Genomic DNA, 23,692 nt, shown 5'->3' with positions numbered 1-23,692 from the left:
CGAACACGGCAGAGCCTCCTCCCAACAACCAGGCGCACGACACTCACTGTCAACACTCCGTGCCACAGGCCAGCGTCCCTTTTGAAATCCAGCACATTCGTTAATGTTTCAGCTGAAAGTGGACAAAGACGGTTACACGGCTGGCCCTCTCCACACTCAGGTGCATGTCCAGAGAAAGCCTGAGACGGTCACAGCCCTGGCAGAAGAGTTTTAGGAAACACACACAGCGTCTCCAAATACCAGGCAGCGATTACCCGGCCACCCGGTTACCGACTCCAATTGCTGGAAACCCACCGGAGGACGGGGCAGACAGCTGCACGTGAAATGGGAGAAGCGTGCTGCTCACTCACGTGAAGACGGGAGCTGCGAGCACCCCAGGGCCGCACTGGGCCAGCCGCGTCCCGCCCGGGCTGCTCGCTCGTCACCCCCCCACATCCCTGACTTCCCAGAGCGGAGGCCGTGCTCCCTGCGGCACCTCCCTCCGGAGCCGCTCCTTCCCTCCTGCCCACTGTGTCTTCCAGAGGGTGTGAGGGGCGTTTCAGGGAGCGGGAGTGGACACGGCCCCAGGGCCGCTTTCCCAGCACAGCCCTGCACCGGAGCTGCAGCCATGCTCTCGGCGGGGCCTCGCTCAGGCATCCCTCTAGGCAGAGGACAGCGCCCAGGGCTGCCGGGAGCACCAAGGAGGGACCCCCACGTGAGGAAGGGTCTGACCTGAGCGCCAGGAAGAGCTGCCGCACGCTGAACAAGAATGCTGCACGGGCTGCCCTGCTGGCCAGGGAGCCCAAACTATAGGTGGCATATGCACAGTTAGCACGGGCTCCGAAGAAAAGGAAACCATGGGACCTGAGTTGGTAGACCTTTTAAAAATGTATGTAAGCCCTTGAACACAGCTGCAATCCTTTTGCTAATGTCCACTGACGTCTTTGGCCTTCAGCTACTCCTCGCTTTTAAACACGTGTTCTAGACTTTGCACACACCATTCTACCGGCCTTCTGCTTTGGTTCTACGCCAGTATTTTAATGGAAAGAAGCAAAGTTCCCTACGTTGCACATCTGATTTCGCACGGTAAGCGGGGAGCTGCCTGTGCGTGACCAAGAGATAAGCTATGACCACAAAGACCCCATGGGCACGTCCGTGTGTGTGACCGTGTAAGCCAAAGCCAGCCACAGAGAACACTGGACGGTGTGACCCGATAAGAAAATGCAACTGCCTCACAGCTCCAACTGCCCGCAGGGCGCAGGTGAACTGGTGGCCAACGGGTCTCACGCGCCACCAAGTCAAATGCACGTGCATTTATCGCGAAAACCCCACCGACCAGGAGGTAGAGGCCCTGAGCATGCGAGCCGACAACCGGGAATAAGCAGATGCCACTCGGGGCTGGCCCCCCACGCAGGACAGCATCCAGGTGCCTCGGCACAGCTGGAGAGCCACCCACATGCCCTTACCTTCCGCGTAGCCGCACGCCTGGGTCAGAGCCTGGCACTGAGCCAGCAGGGATGCGTGGGACACAGCAACCCCCACCGTGCTGCCCTCTTTGCTGGTTTTATACTGAAAGAGTGCAAAAGCGCAGGCTCGTTAGGTGATGTTCCTGGGGGGCTGTCCCTCTCTCATGCCCAGACCTGGCAGGGACTCCCTCCAGGAAGAGCTGGGTGGTGCTGAGGGCAACAGTGCCCAGCCCCCGCAGGCAGCGAGGTGAGAGCCGGCACACAGGGGACCTGGAAGGACCTCGGTGCAACCTTATCGCTCTGGGTGGACACAGAGCACAGGAGCAGCCGTCGCCTGCGGTCTCAACGGCAGCACCTGTGCTCTTGGGGAAACAAGCCCTGAGCACAAGGCCCGCCGCAGCCTCGTCAGGAGGAGTCCTACCTCGATGTAGGCGGTCCCGGCCCCCACGTCCTGCGCTGATGGGTGCCAGTCTTTGGGGGGCTTAGTCAGGTGCTTCCCGTCGATCACCAGCCAAGTGAGGGGGGGCCAACCTGTAGGGCACAGACGGGACACGGCACGGCGAGGGTCAGAGGGCCCTACTCCCCGTGCCAGCACCTCTGGCCTCCACGCGGCACAAGCTGCTGACAGCTGAGCCGTCCCCGTCCCACTTCACCTTCGCGACTGCCGTGTGACGGCCAGCGGCTGCCAGGCCAGACGGCACGGGTCTAGACTCTGAACCAGGTGAGGAGAGAGTTCCACCCAGGCCTTAAAACAAGGTTGCTAAAGGGCCTTCCACCTCTGTCACGGTCACCAGCCGGGAGGGACACCTGAGGGCCCAGCTCGGCAGAGAACTCGGCCCACCTTTGAAGGTCGCCACTTCCCCGGTCTGGGCCTTGGGTAGGCCTTTCTGACAAGCGTCCGTGGTCAGGGCCAGGGCGACGCCACAGCTGCCCAGCAGAAACCCAATCTGCTGGCTGCCAGCGTCCTGCAGAAAACGGAGCGGGAGAGGCCGGCTCGCACGGAGCGGGGCTCTTTTCACACCTGAAAAACCTCTAGAGCAAGTTCAGTCCTGTACACACTGGATTTTCATCCGCATCGAATCCAATTCTTTGACAATTTAAAAGGTACTTTTTTTTGCCACGACAAAGTTCTGGGTAATGGGCCAACCTCTCAAAGTTTTTCCTGGCAAATGACATTTAGCAGCGTTTTAATAAACTCCAAAAATAATAGCAGTGGAATTTGCATTTGACTCGTGTTTGACGTTTACAGGTGAATCTGGGGAGGGCTGGCCTTTAACAACCTTAATTATTTCCACACAGAATACGTCCCTCAGTAAAGTTTTATCATTTTCTTCTTGTAAGCTGGACGAACTCTAGTCTGAATCCTTGTTTTCAAAATCTGCTCATCATGCATTATCCTTTGGGAATATGCTGCTTGTTGTGGGGGGTTCTTGACTATTTCCTGCTGACAGTGCTCATGGTAACAACTGCCTCAACAGTGGGATACAATAAAAACGGACTTTCTAAAACACACCCCATGTCCGCTCCCTAAGTGGTAAGGCTTGCAATAACCAGATTACTGCTATTTATGCCTGAGAGGTAGCCACTACCTAGGCCATCAGCCACCCCGCAGCAGTCACTGGTGAGCAACAGAGCAGCCTGCTGTCACGGACGCGGCAGAAACACGAGCGTTTCCACCTCGTGTGTTCGGAACCGCCGCTGGGAAGCGAGCTGCTCTGTAACGGTCTCCTCGTCCCCCAGCAGTGACCCTTATTGATCAAGGCACGTTTAACAGGGTCTCAGCAAACCCGAACTTCTACTCATTGGAGGAAGGCGTGCCTGTTTCCGTTGGGAAATTCCAGCGATTCTCCAGCCCAGCAACACGGCCCGGGGTCCTCACCAGCGGACAACGCTGCGGTCAGCTGCTGTCTGAAGCCCCGGCCCACCTGTCCCCACCTCCTGACGGCGCCCAGGGTGAGGGGACCAAGACGCCTCCCTGGGGACGTGTCGGGTTCAGGGCGGACCCTGGCAGCCCTGCACCCCGAGTCGGGGCTGCGGTCGCTACCTTTCTTGTTAGCGGCACTTCTATGGGGACAGGAACCAGCTCCGCCAGGAGACAGCCATAGAACGCGACTGTGAACATCACAGGGTCGCTATTCGGAAACACCAGCGCCACCTACAAGAGTGCAGGGAAAACGGTGAAACCCAGCCATCTGAGTACCTGCTGAGACGGGATTTAATTCAGGGCTAACTTTCGGTCCTTAAGTTCCCTCAACCATGCAACTCCTAACACATCGTTTTTAGGTTGAAGTCTTTTCTCCACATGCAACAAAATGATGTTAAATTCCTGAGTCTAAAGGCGGGTCCAGCTGCGTCTGCCCCTGGGGTCTGGATCCAGCTCCGCCCCTCCGCGCATCTGGGCAGCAGCAGCTCAGGGAAGGACATGATACCATCACCCGCCATCTTCCCACAGAAAAGATCCTGACATCAAAGTGAAATCGGACAGAGCTTCACTCAAGCTGGCGCCTAACAGGGGAGGGCGGAGGGCACCGGACTCCGCAGTGGGACCGCCCCCCAGCTGCTCGCCCCTCGGGTCTCCACGGGGCCCTCCCTGCCCCCACCTGAGCACCACGCTGCCGTGTTTAAATGACACACCAGGTTACATTTTCCTTTTATTTTTATCAAAAATGTTTAAAACACAGGTTCAAAATGACAAAAGGCACCCATGAAAAGTAACACCCCTTATAGCCTTTCCCCATTTCCCAAGGCGACCACTTTTGAAATACCTTACATCTTGTGCCCCCCGCTCTCATCCTTTCAGTGGCCATGCCCACGCTGCCCCATCTGATGCCTGAAAGTGGCTGAACAGGCACCTCACTTCCGGTGACTCTGGGTGAATGCCATTTCTCCCTTCTCTTCTCCCATCACCCCAACGTCCGCTCCTGACATTAAACGCTATTCATGAAATGAGGTTTTGTAAGCCCCAAATATCGGTGGGCTTGACACCTAAGTGGGAGGTCAGAACAGCCTCTGAGCAGACTGTTAACACAGGGCCTTCAAGGACACGGAACGATGGAGAGCTCAGAGCCTTCTGCCTGTCAAAAGACCAAATTTAACGTGTACCTGTATTCACTGTCCTTGACGTCTGGAAATCAAGCTTCCAAGAAGTTTACTGAAAACGGCAAAGCTCTTTGAAAGCTGATGCTGATCGTGGCTGTCCCAGCTGAGGGCTGTGACCTTAGCCCTGAGACTGGTCATTTTATAGCACACACGTTTTTAGAGATGTGATAAAGAGTGTGCCTGTGTGTTTTTATAACGTGTATCATCACAGGAGGATGCACTTGCTGCCCATGTCCGGTCACCAACTCACTGTGATCTTGTCGCTCTTTTATTTTATTTTGTTTATTTTTTGGCTGCAGCTTGCAGCAGCTTGAGCTGAGACCTCAGTTCCTAGAGCTGCAGCACCGACAGTGCCGAATCCTAGCCGCTACATCGCAAGGGGACGCCTCTGTCAACCTTCTCATAATTAACCTGACTACATGGGTTCTAGTCCGCAAAGTATCTGAAAGTCTTCGTCCTTGCAAGAGCTTTTTCAAGAGAAATAGATTAGTGATTCTTAGACCATTTTAAAGCACAGCATAAGCAGGCGTTCCTACAGGTTTTCCCCTAAAGCACCAGGTACCCTCAGGTGTCATTCTTGTTCTGTTTCCATTTCTACAGCCAAGCGCGCTCCTTTCTGGTGGTAACAGCACCCCTCTTTCAGGGGCTCCCTTCCTGCGTACCTACTGGTCAGCTTGCCCTGAATGTTCCCCTGGGTGTCAAAACCTGTCCTCAGTATTTCTGAATAACCAACCAGTCAGGTGAGCTGAAAGGTCTCCCCAGCTGCTGACCGCCTGCTGCTGGGGCCTCCGTCCCGGCCCCGCCTGCTGCTCCTCGGCCCGCAGTTCTGGTCGCCCCCCGGAGGACCACTGCCTTGTCCTCTAGGAGCTTCCCAGGAAGAGTGCCCGGCGTCCAGAGCCCTGCACTGAAAAGGTCTGAGGAGGGCGACCTCGCCCTCGCGTGTGCTGAGCCTCTAGGAAGGGAGCCGTGGTCCCGGGGTGCTTCCACCCCCCCTGCCCCCCACAAGCATCGTCCTTTCTTCTTCCATCTCCCTGCCCTTCGGCTGTTCTCCCACGTGTGCTGAGCCTTTAGGAAGGGAGCCGTGGTCCCGGGGTGCTTCTGCCCCCCGCTGCCCCCCCCCCATGAGCATCGTCCTTTCTTCTCCTTCCATCTCCCCGCCCTTCGGCTGTTCTCCCGCGTGTGCTGAGCCTCTAGGAAGGGAGCCGTGGTCCCGGGGTGCTTCCACCCCCCCTGCCCCCCACAAGCATCGTCCTTTCTTCTCCTTCCATCTCCCTGCCCTTCGGCTGTTCTCCCGCGTGTGCTGAGCCTTTAGGAAGGGAGCCGTGGTCCCGGGGTGCTTCTGCCCCCCGCTGCCCACCCCCATGAGCATCGTCCTTTCTTCTCCTTCCATCTCCCCGCCCTTCGGCTGTTCTCCTCCACACTGACGTTTCCCCCAAAGGTCTCTGGCTACTGGTTCACACCAGAGATGGAGGCCCTGGGCGCTGCCCGCTCAGCTCCCCCGCGGGGTGATCTCGCCTCAGGCCACCCTCCCCCCGGGGAGTCCAGGGCCGAGTCTGTGGGTTCTCACCCTTTGGACCTCTTCCGGTAGGTGGGTCCGTCCGGCTCGGTGGACAGCAGTGCCGGCCTGCGGAACCTTGCTCTGCCTCTGGGCTCTCAGGCGCGCGGCAGCTGAGCCCCCGAAATGCGGTTTGGCCACCAAGGACCTGAGATGTTCCTCCCAGCTAATCTGGGTCAACGCAAACAGCCCGGGTGGCTGCTGCCGGCCGTGACAGGCGGGGCAGGCGAGGAGCCAGGCTGCTGGCCTCCTCGGCGCCCTACCCTGGCCGGTGGCCAAGAGGGAAGGAGATGAGGGCAGACACAGAATTTCACAGTTGAGTCCACGTTTCCTCACCAAACGTAGGCTTTGGACACAATGTATTACCACCCGACAGGAGTATTTTTATTAAAATCAACATACACGACGTCAAAGAGAAAGGGAGGTGAGGAACCGGTTCACGGCCTGGGGAAGAATAAAGGGAAGGGCTGTTATACAGACTCTTCCCCCGTTTACCATGTTTTCACTGCTGGCTCAATGCCTTGGCATTAATGCTTTAGGTGTAACTGAGCAAGGAGAGAACATGAAACGGACCTCGAGTCCCTGTTCTCACGGCAACAAAGTTACCCTGGGTTACTTACTCTGTCTCCAGGTTTAAGCAGCCGCTCATTCTTACTAGTCAGTTTATTCAGTAGAGTATAAGCTAGTTTCAAACTCCGACTCCAAAGTTTACCTAAAATAAAATAAAAATAGTAAGCAATGCACAGCGTAAGACACTAAGAACTAACATTTTCATGTGGCGATCCTGCCATCACTCCTCTACGGCCGAAGATTCAGGTCGTTTATGCCCGGTGTGTATTTGGCACGATGCTGTGATGAACACAGTTTTCTCTTAAAAACAACTTACACATTTATTGTTCTCAACAGAAAAACAAAACAGCGTTTTCTTGTAGAAAATTTAGAATATAGGAAAGCCAGCTGAAAAAGCATCATTTCTATTACATGTACACACACACACACACACACACACACGTGTAACTTTCAAGGAACAGTGTCACGCCTCACCCTTTCTTCAGTCAACACTGCACTGCGAATGCATTTCGTGTCACTACATGCCGCGACTGTATCCCTCGGAAGGGTGGCGTCTAGTTCATCTAACCTTTATGACAGTTTTCAAGTGGGCACAGCTTCATCCCCACTTTTCACTCAAAAGAAGACAGAGAGGTGCTTCGTAATCCGCTTCCAGGGGACGGGGGGGTGGGGGGAGGACGAGAACATCCAGACCCCAGGATCCGGCCCTCGGCTCCACGGAGTCCTGCCTCCACACCTCCCCTCCTGGAGGTGCCCAGACCCCCACCAGAGGTGTCCAGAGATTCCCCAAAGTGCCCAGCCTCCCTGAAAGGTACCCAGCCCACCGGGGGGTGCCCAGCCCTGGCGGATGGGCCCCTGAGGAAGTGGACCGGCAGACACAGGAGAGTGAAGATCAGGGAGACGTCTGGGCAGCAGGTGGGCAGGGGCGCCCACCCCCCCAGGAAGCAGCACTCCCACCCACCCTGCACAGGGCACCAGGGAGAAGAGGCAGTGCCTTCACCTCACCCTCCTCACCCTGGGCAACAGGCAACCTAGGCCCCTTGCTATAAATAATCCTAACTCGGGGGCAACACTGTGGGCATGAGAAATAAATGAGAAGAAATGTTGAAGTCAAAACACTGTTGCCTTTGCCTATAGGGAAAGGTCAATTCATGCTGTTCATTTAAAAAATTAAAATAATAAAAATACATGTGCCAGTTTCACAAAGGAAAAAAGATGTGAATAACTGGAACACATAAAGATTTCCAAACTGAATCCAGCTATCTATAAAAAGAATAATGCATCATGGCCAAATTAGTTTTACCTCCGCAAAGCAGCGGCTTAACAGAAAATCAACAGAATTTGCCACATGAACAGAATGAGGGTGAAAAAAGTAAGACAATTTATTATTCATGATTTTTTAAAACTCCTTCTCCGTGTGACTGTTAAAAGGCATCTTTACAAGTCCGGCAGGAGAGAGGGTAATTAATGGTCGATGCTGAAGCCCTTCCCTCCGGGAACAGACCCAAGGCAAGGACACTGCCTTTCACTCAGCGTTGCGGCCACGCAACCCGAGGAGCAGCAGGAAAGGCCAAACGATCAGAAGCAAACCTGTCCTTATGTGCAGATAACATGACTCTGTGTGTCACGACTCTTATAACCGAAATGAGCAAGGCTATCAGACACAACACCAGCATGTGAACAACCATCTGATGGCTACAGCCCAGCAGGAAACAGTCAGCACACATAGTTAAGGATGCTCCTTACCACTAGGCTTAAACAGATGAGCCCAAGACCTAAGAACGCACGTTACCAAGGACACGCAAAGTCTCACCCCGGAAAATTATAAAACATTACTGAGACTGAAAAAGATGTGAAGTAACGGGGGACCGCTACGTACGTTTGCTGGAAGGCACCGTAACGCAAACGTGCTAATTCTCCGCGCCCTGCGCGAGGCAGTGAAAACCAAGACCTGGACAGGTGTGCGCAGGGCGCCTGACAAGGTAAAGGTAAAGCTGATGCCGAGACGCAGGGGTGAGAACAGCCGAGACGCCCCTGAAGAAGCAGCCCAGCTGCGGATGTCAGGAGTGAGGACACGGCTGCGCCGTCAGCAGAGCGTGGTGTTGGCAGAGGACAGAGTGCAAGTCAGCGTGATGAACAGAGTCCCAAACAGAGCCGCCCGCCTGTGGACAGCTCTGCTTCTGGCCCAGGTGGCACCACGGGAACAAGGATGGGACAGATGCTGTCTTCCTAGAGAAACTGACCCGGAGCCCAGGCCACAGGCCACACACGGTCACTGGAGTCCTCACAGGGGACACAGGAGGCAGGGGCCCCAGGAAGGGAGGAGGGAGGCCGCCCACAACAGGTGGCCCCTGCAGCAAAGGCCACCGACAAGACCTGGTATCCAGAACACGAGAAATGCCCACAAATAACCCTGCATAAAAACGTGCAAAAGATCCAACAGCACTTACCATAAGAGAAAACCCAAGTGATTAAAAACAGAAAAAATCTTCACCTACTTCGTCATCAGGAAAGGGCAAACCAGCACCACAGTCAAGTGTGCTCCCCAGATTAGCTACATGAATAAGGCTGCCAAGGACAGGAGAAGGTGGGCTGACACACTCATCAGGGAGGCGTCAACTAGAAAGGCTGGGACCCGCCAACCAACCTGAGGACATCACAACCCCAGGCCTAGCTGGAACCTCCTGCAAAAACGCACACACATGCCCATGTCCCCAGGAGCACTGTCCGTCACAATCAAAACGGGAAATGACCCAAAGTCCATCAGCCGTACAGCGGATACATGAATTCTGAATAGTCACTCCTCAACAGAAATGAACGTACTACAACCACACACAATAACGTGGATAAATCTTAACAGCATGAAAGCAAGAGACTGCCTCCAAGCACAAGGGCAGCAGCGGCAGACCCGCACTCCCGCCCAAAATGACTCAAAACTGGATAAAATGCAAAAAACCCATCTGTCGGAGGCAGCAAAGACAACGAGAGGAGTCAGGACTCCAGAGCAAGGCCTGAGGCGGGAGGCTGGCTTCTACAGCAGTTCCTACAAAAGCCCACCCGAGACGAGCACCCCACGGCCGCACACCCGTCGAATGTCACTGCTGGAGCCGAAGAGGAATCTGCTGCGCCCTGGGGCCTGTGCAGCAGGCGGGAACCTCTGAAAAGCCAGGCAGAGCCAGAAGTGGCCACATGAGACAAAACCACGGTTTGGGAACCCCAGGAAAGGGTCACACAGAATACATCTGTTTTAGAGAATCAGAAGAAAGGAAGACCAAGAAAACCTCCAAACCGAAGTAGACGTGCCAAAGAACGCAAAACAGGAAGAAGCACATCAAAGGCAGGTGGGACTCAGAAAAGGCGTTAACACGTGACACGGTCCGAGCCCCAGAGGAGGGGAGAGACATGGGAAGAAGCACCATACCGAGAAATTACGGCTGTACATTTACCCAAACTGATGAAAGATACCACTCCGCAAGTACATTTACCCAAACTGATGAAAGATACCACTCTGCAGGTGTGAGAAGCCCTGTGGACCTTCAGCAGGAAAATGACAAAGACCGCCACACCTCAGCACAGCAGAGGAAAACGGATGCCAGCCAAAGCCACAGCCAGTCAGGGGGCAAAAGACACATTATCCCCCAAGGGGCAGCAAGAGCCCGGCCTCGCACGTCTCGAAGGCCATCACCAGGCCTCAGGGCGCTGACGGATCCGACCCCCTCAGAGAGGGAGACGCGGGCGGCCACAGGCAGGAGCGAGAACAGCGAGAGCGTGCAGCAGCAGGAAAGACGACCCCGCAAAGCAGAGGAAAAGCAGCCCGACTCCTGATGGACGGCAAGAGGAGCCGCGTCGCCTGGGTGCAGGGGCCCAGACGCAAAATGCAAGACAAGGAGAGAAGGCGCCGCAGGCCAGGGTCTTTGGGAAGCAGACCTGAGGCAGATGAGGCGCCCAAAGGGCCCCCGGGAGTCAACCCGCCCAGCAGACAGAGGAGAGAGGGACCGGGCGGGCTCCCGGGAAGGACGGCCGTGCTGAGCGGAAGGCGGGCCCGGCCCGACGCCTCGCTCGCCTCGGGTGGAGGCGGGTGGTGAACCATGCGCCTCACAGGCGGGCAGTGAGCCCCCTTCTTAAAGGGTTACAGTCATCTCTCTAATGAGCACATGCTGGCAAGCAGAATCCAGACACGTATTTTAAAAATATCACAGCCAGAGTTCCTGCTGTGGCTCAGTGGTTAACGAATCCAACTAGGAACCATGAGGTTGCAGGTTCGATCCCTGGCCTCACTCCGTGGGTTAAGGATCCGGCGTTGCCCTGAGCGGTGATGTAGGCCACAGATGAGGCTCAGATCCCACGTTGCTGTGGCTGTGGTGTAGGCCAGCAGCTGTAGCTCTGATTCGACCCCTAGCCTAGGAAACTCCATGTGCTGCAGGGACGGCCCCAAAAAGACAAAAAAAAAAAAAAATCATAGCCAAGTGAGGTTTATTCTGGAAATGCAAGGGCTGCTTAACATTTGAAAATCAATCAATGTAATTCATCAAATTAGTTGGGGAGGGCAGAGAAACGATACAACCATCTTGATAAAGCAGAAAAAGCTAATACATGAAGAAACATTTTTAGCAAACTAGGAATAGAAGAGAAATTCATTAACCTGACAAAGAACTTCGACCATAAAACAGGCAAAAAGCTACAGCAAATAGTGAACATCAAGCTTCCCACCGAAGCGGGAGAAGGGTCCTGTTGCACTGGAGGCTCCAGCGCGCGCGGTGGGGCACGGAAAGCAAGTCCAAGGTGTAGCACTCGAAAGGCCGACACAGCAGCCCTGTGTGCCCAGGACACACCGACTCCCAACTAATAATCCAGAAAGGGCCACTGTTAACATGGCAGGAAGGCTAGACACAAAGTTGCTATTTAAAAACTCAGCTGCATTTCCGTTTAGTAGAAGAAATGCATCCATTCCATCACCACAGGAATCCACCTACTGAACGAACTCAAAAGCACAACACAGCACTGAGAGAAACTAAAGAAGGCCGTACAAGGGGGGAGCATTCCAGGGTCATGAGCTGGAAGATTCCACAATCCCCACAGTGCTGACCCTCCTCAAGCTGAATGCGGGTTGAATGCAGTGCCAGTCAACACCCCTGCAGCACTTGCAGTGGACCAGCTGACTCTCAAGCTGCCGTGGAAGTGCAAAGGGCCGAGAACAGTCAGGGAACCCCGGAGGGGCCGTCGCAGGGCTGAGGAACTCACGTCCAGACACTGAGACGCGTAAGGCGCCAGGAGCTCAGGGGGGTGCAGACGGTGAAGCCGAGCAGAGCCAGAAGCGCCGTCCACCTGACAGGTGACACTGCCTTCCCCACAAACAACGGCGGGTCAACCGGACACTCCTCAGGGAGAAAGTGAGTGAACAAAACGGAACTGCAGATGGAACATAACGTGAAGTGTGAAAAGTAACACAAGTCTTCAGGAGAAAGGGCAGCAGAATATCTTTGTGACCTTAGGTTTTGCAAAGAGGTCCTAAACAGGACCAAAAGTACCCAAAAAAGGGAGAAAAACACTTAGACATTAGAAAAGACTTCTTTATCTAAACCACAATTAAAAGCGGTAAAAGGCAGTGCAAAGGATGGAAGAAGGTATTTGCAAATCTGTATCTGACAAAGGGGTGTATCTGAAACAAGACATAAGAAAGCATCAGCAGCCGAACAGAAAAACGGCCACAGATTTGGGTCCGTCACAGAAGAAAGTATTCAAGTGGCCAATAAGCACAGGAGAAGCACCACAGCCACGGGGGACTCAAATGAGGGCAGGACTGGACCACAGCCACCCCCTTCAACCCCTGGCATCAGGAGCTGGGAGGAGGTGCAGCATCTGCAGGAGTGAAAACTGCTTGGGGAATTCCCACTGTGGCACAACGGGCTAATGATCCAACTCGACTCTATGGAGCCGTGGGTTTGATCCCTGGCCTGGCATAGTGGGTTAAGGATCCGGCTTAAATTCAGTCCCTGTCCTAGGAACTTCCGTATGCCACCAGTGTGGCTGAAAAAGGAAAAAACAAAACAAAAGAAAACAGATGAAAAGAAAAAACAAACAAAAAACAGCTTGGCAGCACACCCTGAGGAAGAGGCTGCAACCCCTAGGCCCACAGCAACACAGACGCACCCACGTCCACCGGCAGACCACAGGAACGCTCCACAGCACACATGCAGCAGGCCCCCAGGGGACATGGCCCAGACGTCCACCACCTCAGGGGGACCTCAGCTCTGGCGCAGTCTCAGGATGAAGTGAGGTCCGTCGATGAGAACAAGCGAACCACACCAGACGTGAGGGAGCCGCTCAGGCCAGGCTCACGCCCCCAGCCAGCAGGGCCCCGGCCCGAGCTGGGGGGTGCGGGCCTGGGCCCTGGCTGTGCCTCTGGGCCCAGGGCTCTGTGGAAACTCACTGAGCCAAATGTGCATGATTCGCATCATATAAAAACGTAAAATGGAACCAAAAGACTCCAAACACAAAAAATACATACTGCTTGCTGTCACCTGTGTAAAGTTCAAAGTTGGACAAACTAAACTCTGCTCAGAAATGCACATATGGATGGGAGCTCTCAGAACCACCAGGGGGGAGTGGTCCCCGCTGCTGGACGGAAGGGCAGTGGTCCTGGGGGGCGCCGGGGGTGAGGCAAGTTTCTGTCCCCTGCCAGCTGTGTCCTGTTCTAGCAGGTGCATCCAGCTGCATGTCTGCACTGTGTGACACGTAGCATTTTACAGCTCAGCCGGAGCCTGACCGCTTTCTGCTGACACTTGCCGTAGGTGAGGGTGCAGGTGGCCTTCCCAGCAGTGTCCAGGGCAGTCAGGCACGGGGCTCTGGGCTGCGTGGTGCCCCACTGACGCAAGGCGGCCAGCAGAGACGGCGGCCAGGCAGTGCTCGCGGCCAGGGGCTCCCCCTTCAGCACTGCCATCTGGCTGCCCTCAGGCTTTGGCTGATTTGGATCTGGTTGCTGCACTACAAGCAAAAACAAAATGCAAACATCAGCATTTCACAGGACAGGCACACATTCCATTGCTAAACATTCAATTTTTTACAATTTTACAATTTTCTTACAATTTTTTTCTTCAAAAATACCAACCATGAGACAGCCACCATCATTTGTTTAGACTTCCTTATCATAATAAGAGTCACAGACCAAACGACCAAGGATGGAAAGAGATCTGGTCATGGATCAAGATGGATCTTGTTGACAGGAAGCCCATACAAGGACGCCCAGGCAAGGCAGTGTTGGCCAGGCTTTCACCTTGAACACCCGAGGAGTTCCCGTCATGACTCAGTGGTTCATGAGTCCGACTAGGAACCATGAGGTTGCAGGTTTGATCCCTGGCCTCACTCAGTGGGTTGGGGATCCGGCATTGCCGTGAGCTGTGATGTAGGTTGCAGATGCGGCTCAGATACTGCGTTGCTGTGGCTGTAGGCGTAGGCCAGTAGCTACAGCTCTCATTAGACCCCCAGCCTGGGAACCTCCATACGCCGCGGGAGCGGCCCAAAAAATGGCAAAAAGACAAAAAGACAAAAAAAACAAAAAAACACCTGAGAAGCAGGTGACCCCACTTAAAAAGGATGAGAGTAGAATCACTTCTTCAGGTTGGGAACTCAAACTATGTTGAAAGAAAAAAATAAAGTAAAATCTATTATATTTCCAGCGGCTATATAACCAAAAATTTGCCCAAATACAAGAAAGACTGTCCTAAAAAGCACTCATAGCATTGAACTCTGAATTTAAAAGGCATGATCCGATTATAAAGATGCCCTAAGAGCCATGCCAAATCCCGAGCACGTGCACAAGGAGCCACCAGAGCTGGGCCGCAGGCGGGGACCACACTGGGGGTGCACGCAGCCGAGGGTGGGTGGCCGTGTGTCCCCAAGGCCCAGCAACATCGTCACACGCTGGTCTCTGGGGCTGGGCTTTGTTCCTTTTCTTTCCACAGGTTTATACCTCTTTCTATTTCTTGGTAATCTTTTTTTAAAATGTCTTTATTTTCTCTTTTTCTAAATATATATATATATGTATATATCGTTCATAGAGGGAAGGCCAAAATTCTGAAAAGAAGCCCCAAATTTGCTGAAAATGTAATGTTTTAAAACCAAGGGGAAAAAATAAAATAAAATAAAACCTCAGATTTAAAGTTGAAATAAAAATGTGGAGTTCCCGTCGTGGCGCAGTGGTTAACGAATCCGACTAGGAACCATGAGGTTGAGGGTTCGGTCCCTGCCCGTGTTCAGTGGGTTAACAATCCGGCGTTGCCGTGAACTGTGGTGTGGGTTGCAGACGCGGCCCAGATCCCGTGTTGCTGTGGCTCTGGCGTAGGCCAGTGGCTACAGCTCTGATTAGACCCCTAGCCTGGGAACCTCCATATGCCATGGGAGCGGCCCAAAGAAATAGCAAAAAGACCAAAAAAAAAACAAATGTAAGGCGTGTACGGAAAATGAAATCCGAGAAGCAGTCTCACAAAGCTCTAAGCACTGGACCAGATGCTGTCCCTCGACAGCTCCCACGGCTCAGCAACCGGTGTCCCCCACGACGCTGACTTCACCACCACGCACAGCGGCCCGTCTGGGACGAGAAGCGGCCCAGCCGCAAGCCTCACACCAACCACATCAGCTACGTCTCCGGCTCACCTTCCAGCAGCTCCTCAAAGTCATCCACGAAGAACTCCTTCAGCGGAGGGCGCTTGGGCCTCTTCAGGGTGTTCAGAAGCTGCTGGATCTTGGAGGACACTCTGCTGTTCACGGGGACGCCTGTCGCAGGGAGGCGGGGGAGGGTGCTGAGGCCCGGATGCAGAAACCAGGTCCAGGGCCCAGCTGTGCGCACGCTCCAGCCCTGGTGCATCTAACCAAGCACAGGCCCCAGCGAACAGCCATTTGGAACTTACTAGTTCATTTCACATGTGTTTACTGAATGCCTTCCAGGAACCATAACTTGTGCTAAGCTGGTGGTTTTCAAAGTGGCCCAGGAACCTCTAGGGTGCCTGCGACCCTCTTGGCGGCCTCGCAAGGTCGTCAATGGCCTTTGCTTTTTGCACTCTCCTCTCCCACGAGCACACGGTGGCGGTTTCCAGAGACCGCACAGCACGTGGCGACCCAGTGCAGAACCTGTCCAGACGCGGCTCTCACACCAGCCACAAGAGCAGCGCAACAACAGCGGACAGGCCTGCATCTGGTTGTATTGGAAATGTTTTCATAAACACGTACGATTTATGACGTTAGGATGTAATGAATTTATTACTGTCATTTTTAAACGAGTTAATAAGTATTTTTTAAAACCTTTAGTTTTAATTTGTAATATGGTAAATATCCAAAGATACAACCCACATAAACTAAAATCTTTGTTGTCCTCAATAATTATTAAGAAACACCATTCTAGAAAATGTCAAATCAGCCAACAGTTAAGAGTCTGCTCTCAGATGGCTCCTCATCTGCTGGGTGAAAACAAGCAGAAGTACGTACACGTGCCAGTGGAGCAGGGCACCTGCCACGGAGACTAGTGCTCAAGGAAAAAGCACGTGGGAACGGGAGCAGGTGTGCCTGCAGAGGAGGCGTGAGCGAGGCCTGGAGCCCCAGCCGCCCTCCAGCTGCCCCCGAGCACTGGCGCCCGAGGGGCCCTCCACCCCCGAGCGTGGAAGCCGCCACCACAGGGTCCTCCCACGGCACTGCTTTCCTCCAGAACGGGGCCGAGAGTCGAGACCTGCACTCACTGGCCTGGCCTCCTTAGGCTCCTTGCATCTGGAACATTCCTCCGTCCTTTACAACCCTGGCATTTTGAAAGAGTCTGGTTCTTTTTATTGGGTAGAACACAGTGTGTGCTGCATGTGCTCTCCTCATGATTCAGTCCAGGTGCTGCACTCCTGGCTGACACGGTACCGAAACCTCACGTCCGGAAGCACGGGAGGCCCACCGACCCAGGGAACCCCGGCTTCCACCCCCCAAAGTGCTGTCCAGTCCTCCTCTGTCCTTCCCTCCTTGGCTGGAGTGACTAACAGCAACGTGAGAGGAGGCACTTCCGCCTCGTGAACCTCCTGATCCTCAGCAAACTTGCCTCCGTCTACACAGCCGCCAGACCGTTCCACCGGAAGCGGTGTTTACCGCAAGGGCTGCTGAGCCGTTTGCTCGCTTTGCCCTCGCCCGAAGTTTACAGCTGGCACTTGACTTTCTCCTTCTTTCCTCTCCTTTTCCTTTCCCTCCCTCCCTTCCTTTCTCCAGGAAGGACTCGTGGATTGCTAGGAATTGCTCTCTTTCTTAACTATTTTCGTGTACAAACTGTCCCAAGTTCAGTCAGTAGGATCCTGTACGAGCTGGCCTGCGACATGCTCCCATCATTCTTTTTAAATCTTTGCCCTGCATTCTCTCAAAAGCTGTTTCAGAGTCATTTTGTGCGACGGTGCCCTTGTCCTGAAAGAGCCATTTCTCCAAGGAGCTCGGTTCTCCTGTGTGGGGAGGGTACCCGGGTGTGCTCATTGCTATTGCGTGTCTTGGCTTCCGTGATGCACGGGTGTCCGTGGATGCACACACATCTACACACACAATACACCTGTGCACACAGGTGAGCAGAAGAGACACAGGTCTCACTCTCAGAAGCCCTGCATCCACACCAGCATTTCTGCCGCTGCTCCCCAGGGCTGGGTGCCTCCCAACATGGGCACCTTTGCTCAGTTCTATCGCAGACAGGAAATAATTTCCAATTATTTCACCCAAACAGTTCAGAATCTGTTTGCTGTTTTTTCCGCCCAGCCTCATCTAGGACCGCAGGTGCTGTGTGATCTCTGACTTCCGCCAGCTCTCTCCCCATCACCCCTTAAGGGTGGCTACATGGCTCCTGGAAACGCAACGGGGCTTATTTACACTTCCTTTTAGCTTTAGGGGTTTCTCCCTTCTTCCTGTCCTTTAAGTTCAGGTTTTGAATGTGCAGAACATACTTCCAAAAGTCACGACTACGATAAACTCAAAAGAAACGTCACTCCCTTCCGGTCCCCCGTGACTTCTGGCTCATCTTCCCCGTGTTTCCTCTGTAGAAACAGCAGATGCATGCCTGGGCAGTTCGCTCTTTTCCTGTTTCTCACACAAAAGGTGGTATACACTGCAAATGTTCCTTTACTCTTTGCGTTTTCACTTAACGTCTCCTGGAAAGTCACCTCACTCCATAAAGATCTTACGTGCCTGAGCGCTGCGCTGTCCTCCGCAATGTGAATGCGGCAGGTCTGGCCCATCAGTTTGAGAGGCTTGGACAGCAGGCAGTTCCCAGTGTTCTCAAGGGAATGGCCTCAGGCGCATGCACCTCCCTGCTTTTGACGATGCGCGTTCAGGGCAAACCATCGCCCTGCTGGGTCCACGTACGAGGAGGCACAGATTTTACCAACTGCCCGTCCAAAGAGGTCGAACTAGTTTGCATCCCCACCAACACTGTGCATTTCTCTAATGACGAAAAAGGGTGCACATCATGTTGAAGAACTATTTTTATAACTACTTTTACGATCAAAAGAGATTTGTGGCGTTCCCACAGTGGCTCAGCAGAACCTGATTTAGTCTCTGTGAGGATGTGGGTTTGGTCCCTGGCCTCGGTCAGTGAGTTAAGGACCAGTATTGCCACAAGCTGTGGCGTAGGTCTCAGATGCAGCTCAGACCCAGCGTTGCTGTGGCCGTGGCGTAGGCACAGCCATGATTTGACCCCTAGCCCAGGAAATTCCACATGCTGCAGGTGCAGCTGTAAAAAGAAAAAAGAGAGAGAGAGATTTACGACTGCTCATATTTTCTGCCTATTGTCCTGTATTAGGAGTTGGCAGACTTTTCCTTAAAGGGCTGGATAGTAAATATTTGTTGTTGTGGCACAGGCTCTGTCTCAACTACCTGCCTCTGCCGCCACAAAAGCAGCACAGATCATATGGGAGGGGCAGGCACGGCAGCACCAAAAGCACCTGAAAGAAGGATGACTAGAGAAACATCCCAATAAACACATTTTGGATAAAGAGAGTGGAAAAGGAAGAGCATACAGCAGAAATAGGTATGACATTGTACATCAACTATGCTAATCAAAAAAAGAGCAAAGAAAACCCAGAGCAGAAGGAAAGAAGCAACATACATAAAAGTAGAAATAAACACAACAGAAAAAAAAATAGAGAAAACCAAACTAAAACTGGTTCTTCGAGAGATAAACAAAATTCCAGTAACCCTCAGGCTAGAATGATGACGAAGAGCCGAGAAGACCCAAGCCACCCACATCAGGAAGAGGAGGGGCTGATCCACACGCTCGAGGACAGTGAGGGACGCCGGGAGCGGCTTTACATCTGGACTCGGGCGGCAGAGACGAAGGGGACACGTTCCTTCAAAGACACAAAACGGACTCCCGGACAGGAAAATCTGTGTTCTCCGATCAGAAAACAGAAGAGGAAGGAATAGCTCTCCATTCATTTCGAGATGAGTATTATCCTGATATCAAAATCAAAGATCGGACAAGAAGAGTAAGGCCAGTATTATCTCAGACAGACAGAAATCCCTAATGAAATAGCCGTACATCGAGTCCACAAGAGATGAAAGAGGTACCGCACCACAGCCAAGTGGGGTTGATCCTGAGAATAAGCATTTGGTTTCATCTTCCAAAATCAATCAACGGAATTTACTACATTAACAAACTGTGAAAGAAAAATCATATGAGTTGAACAGATTTAAAAAATCATTTAACAAGAATCATGATAAAAATTTTCAGAAAAGCAGAGGAGAAAAAAAACACCCTCACCCTGGTGAAGAGCATCTATGAAAAACCCACGGCTACCATCACAATGAAAAAGGGACAACATGTGAGCTGCCATGTGGCTCAGCAGGTGAGGGTCCAGCATGGTCACTGCTGTGGCTCAGGGCTAATCCCTGGTCCAGGAACTTGCACATGCCATGGAAAAATGAAAAAGTGGATGCTTTCCCCCTAAAACTGGAAACAAGGCAAGCTGTGTCCACTCTTTATATTTCTGGCATCAGTGGAAGTCTGAGACGCTGTAATAAAGCCAGAAAAGTAAATGTTCCTGCAGGCAAACAATTTGGAAGGAGAAGTGAAGCGGTACTCACAGGTAATACGTTCACGCATGTGGAAACCTTACGGAATCTACCAACAAAGCTGCTAGAACTAACATAAGGTCAATATACAGAAATCAATTATACTTCTACAAATGGGCGATAAACAACTGGAAAACTGTAAATACTATTCACGATAGCATCGAAATATAACATTTTGGAATTCCCGTTACGGCTCAGCAGTAATGAACCCATGAGGATGTGGGTTCGATCCCTGGTCTCGCTCAGTGGGTTAAGAATCTGGCAATGCCTTGGGCTGTGGTGTAGTTCGCAGATGTGGCTTGGATCCCACATTGCTGTGGCTGTGGTGTAGGCCGGCAGCTACAGCTCTGATTCAACCCCTAGCCTGGGAACCTCCATATGCCACAGGCACAGCCCTAAAAAGAAAGAAAGATATATATATATAACATATTTTGAGATAATTTTAACAAAGCAAGTGCAACATCTGTACATAGAAAGCTACAAAACAGGGCTGAAAAGTTTTTTAAAGAACTAAGGAAACGTAGAGATATGCCATATTTATCAGCTGAAATATACAGTATCATTAAGATGCCAGTACTTTCCGAGGCTATCAAGAGAAAGTCAATGAAGTACCAATCAAAACCTCGCAGGAGGAGTTCCCGTCCTGGCGCAGCAGAAACGAATCTGACTGGGAACCGTGAGGTTGCGGGTTCGATCCCTGGCCTCCCTCAGTGGGTTAAGGATCTGGTGTTGCCGTGAGTTGTCGTGTAGGTCGCCAACATGGCTCGGATCCTGCGTTGCTGTGGCTGTGGTGTAGACTGGCAGCTGCAGCTCCGATTCGACCTCTAGCCTGGGAACCTCCATATGCCGCAAGTGTGGCCCGAAAAAGCCAAAAAAGAAAAAAACCAGCATGAATTTTGGTAGAAATGAACAAATTGATCTTAAGTATATTAAAATGCAAAGGAGCTGGAAAAGCTACAGCTTTTTTTTTTTTTTTTTTAATGGCAGTATCTGTGGCATATGGAAGTTTGGGGGCCAGAGACTGAATCCAAGTCACAGGTACAACCTGTGCTGCAGCTGCAACACCAGATCCTTAACCCACTGTGCTGGGCTGGGTATTGAACCTGCACCTCTGCAGCAACCAGAGCTGCTGCAGTTGGATTCTTAACCCACCACACTACATCAGGAACTCTACTAAGGCCATTTTAAAAATAATTTTTAAAGTAATTTGAAGACAAACTACATGATTTCACGATGTATTATAAAACCACACATAATACAATGAGACACCAACGTCACATGCTCTCACTTGCACGTAGAATCTGAGAAAAGGACAGACGGAACTTCTCTGCAGAGCAGATGCCGACTCACAGACATTGAACAACTTGTGGTCTCCGGAGGAGACAGTTTGGGGGGTGGGGGATGTGCCTGGGCTGTGGGATGGAAAGCCGGTGACATCAGATTGTTATGATCATTATACAACTACAGATGTGAGAAATTCATTCGAGTAATAAAATAAAATAAAAATAAATAAAAATAAAACCACACATAAAAACCCACAACATATAAAAAAAAATCATGACAGTATGGAATAAGGACAGACTAATAAAGCAGTGGAATAGCATACAGAGCCGAGAAAGAGACCCTCTCGGATGTGGTCCATCAATCTTCACGACAGACACCAAAGAACCTCTCTGGGGAAAGGATGGCCTTGTATTATGTGGTCCTGGAACAAACTGACATCCACAGACAAATAAGTGAATTTAGATTTGTATCTTGCACTGATATTAAATCTAAAACGGATCCTATACCTAAACCTAAAACTATAAAGTTCTAGGAGAAAATACAGGAGAAAAACTTTATGACTTTGGACTAGGAAAATATGTCTTAGAATGACACAAAAATAGGATTTATAAAAGAAAAAACTGATACACTGGACTTAAAATTAGAAGCTTCTGCTCTTTGAAATGCATTAAGAGAATGAAAACACAAACCACAGACTGACAGCAAACACAATTTACAGGTCTTACAGAGAACCTGTACCTAGGTTATATAAAGAACTCCCAAAACTTAATAAGAAAAAAGCATTTTTTAAAAAATAAGCAAAAGATTTGAACAGGCTCTTCTAGATGGTAACTAAGCATATGAAAAGATGCTAAATATCATCAGTCCTTAGGGAGATGCAAGTCTAGACTATACGAAACACCTCCACACACCTATTTGAATGGTTAAATTTCAGAAATAACACCCCCAACTGTCAGCAAGAGTGTGGAGGAACTGGAACTCTCATCACTAACGGTGGGAATATGAAATGGTACAACCATTTTGGAAGTCAGTTTGGAAATTTCTTTTTTCTTTTTCTTTCTTACTTTTTTTTTTGGCTCTTTAGGGGCACACCTGCGGCATGTGGAAGTTCCCAGGCTACCGTTAGAATCAGAGCTACAGCTGCCAGCCTACTTGACACAGCCACAGAAATGCGGATCTGAGCCATGTCTGTGACCTACAACCACAGCTCACAGCAACGCTGGATCCTTAACCCACTGAGTGAGGCCAGGGATCAAACCTGCATCCTCATGGATACTGTTTGGATTTGTTTCTGCTATGCCGCAATGGGAACAAGATTTTGCACAGCAAAGGAAACCACAGAAAAAACAAAAAGACAACCTACGGAACGCAAGAAAATTGTTTCAAACGATACAACTGACAAGGGCCTAATCTCCAAAATATACAATTTCTACAACTCAACAGCCAAAAAAAATAACAATCCAATTGAAAAATGGGCAGAAGACCTGAATAAACATTTCTCCAAAGAAGATGTACAGATGGCCAATAGGCACATGAAAAAATGCTCAACATCACTCATTATTAGACAAACGCAAATCAAAACTACAGTGGGCTACCACCTCACACCAGTCAGAATGGCGATCAGTAACAAGTTTACAAATAACAAATGCTGGAGAGGGTGTGAAGAAAAGGGAATCTCCTTCACTGCTGGTGGGAATGTCAATTGGTACAACCACTGTGGAAAACAGTATGGAGGAACCTCAGAAAACTAAACACAGAACCACCACACGATCCAGCAGTCCCACTCCTGGGCACATATCCAGACAAAACTTTCCTTGAAAAAGACACAGGCACTTGTATGCTCATTGCAGAACTATTCACAATAGCCAAGACATGGAAACACCTAAATGTCCATCGACAGATGAATGGATTAAGAAGATGTGGTACATATACACAAAGGAATACTACTCAGCCATAAAAAAAAACCAAAATAAGGCCATTTGCAGCAACATGGATGGACCTAGAGACTCTCATCCTAAGTGCAGCAAGTCAGAAAGAGAAAGACAAACACCACATGATATCACTTACATGAGGAACCTAAAATATGACACGAATGAACTTATCTATGAAACAGAAACAGTCTAACAGACACAGAAAACCAACGTCTGGCGGGGAAAAGGGAGGAGGTGGGGGTGGGGATACGCCGGGAGTCCGGGTGTCACACGCAGCGCCGTGGATGGAGGGATGAGCCGCCCAGGGACCGAAACCCGGTATTTTGTAATAACCTACACGAGACAAGAATCTGAAAAAGATGACTACATAAATATAATGAATCACTCTGCTATACAACTGGAACTCACACCGCCCTGGAATCAACTATATTCCAGTATAAAATAAATAAATATGTCAAGTGAAAGGAACGAACTATCGATGCATGCAAGAACATGGATAAATTTCAAGATAATTATGCAGAGTGGCAGGAGCCAGACACCAAACAGTATGCTGTATGATTCTATTTGTACAAAATCCTAGAAAATGCAAACTAATCTACAGTATCAGGAAGTAAATCAGTAGTGGCCCGAGGGGCCAAAAAGGGCAGCAAGGAGCTGTTGAAAGTGTGTGAAGAAGCTCTGAGGAGTGTTGGATGCTCTGGCTGTAGAGGTGGTTTCATGAGTGTGCTTATGTCTTA

General features: G+C 51.3%; 1 protein-coding gene across 12 annotated transcripts in view; it reads right to left on the bottom strand.

Moving 5' to 3' along the window:
- The window catches only part of DIP2A (disco interacting protein 2 homolog A), a 100,707-nt gene that overhangs the window by 35,307 nt on the left and 41,708 nt on the right, over nucleotides 1-23,692 (bottom strand). For 11 of the 12 annotated variants that reach the window (XR_007137489.1, XR_007137485.1, XM_047798704.1 and 8 more), the window contains 8 exons: nucleotides 15,322-15,441; nucleotides 13,456-13,653; nucleotides 6,720-6,811; nucleotides 3,490-3,600; nucleotides 2,287-2,410; nucleotides 1,867-1,976; nucleotides 1,446-1,548; nucleotides 48-112 (listed from right to left, as the gene is read on the bottom strand). Coding sequence is in view for 10 of the 12 variants with exons in the window: in XM_047798704.1 (XP_047654660.1) it covers nucleotides 48-112; nucleotides 1,446-1,548; nucleotides 1,867-1,976; nucleotides 2,287-2,410; nucleotides 3,490-3,600; nucleotides 6,720-6,811; nucleotides 13,456-13,653; nucleotides 15,322-15,441 (923 nt within the window). In the remaining 2 variants the exon portion in view is untranslated. The remainder of the gene's footprint in view (nucleotides 1-47; nucleotides 113-1,445; nucleotides 1,549-1,866; nucleotides 1,977-2,286; nucleotides 2,411-3,489; nucleotides 3,601-6,719; nucleotides 6,812-13,455; nucleotides 13,654-15,321; nucleotides 15,442-23,692) is intronic. The other variant, XM_047798656.1, reaches the window with a different exon arrangement.

The sequence above is a fragment of the Phacochoerus africanus genome, chromosome 1, assembly GCF_016906955.1.
Source record: "Phacochoerus africanus isolate WHEZ1 chromosome 1, ROS_Pafr_v1, whole genome shotgun sequence".
Classification (NCBI taxonomy): Eukaryota; Metazoa; Chordata; class Mammalia; order Artiodactyla; family Suidae; genus Phacochoerus; species Phacochoerus africanus.
The sequence above is the reverse complement of the archived record's forward strand: the minus strand, read 5'-3'. Positions and strand labels throughout refer to the sequence as shown.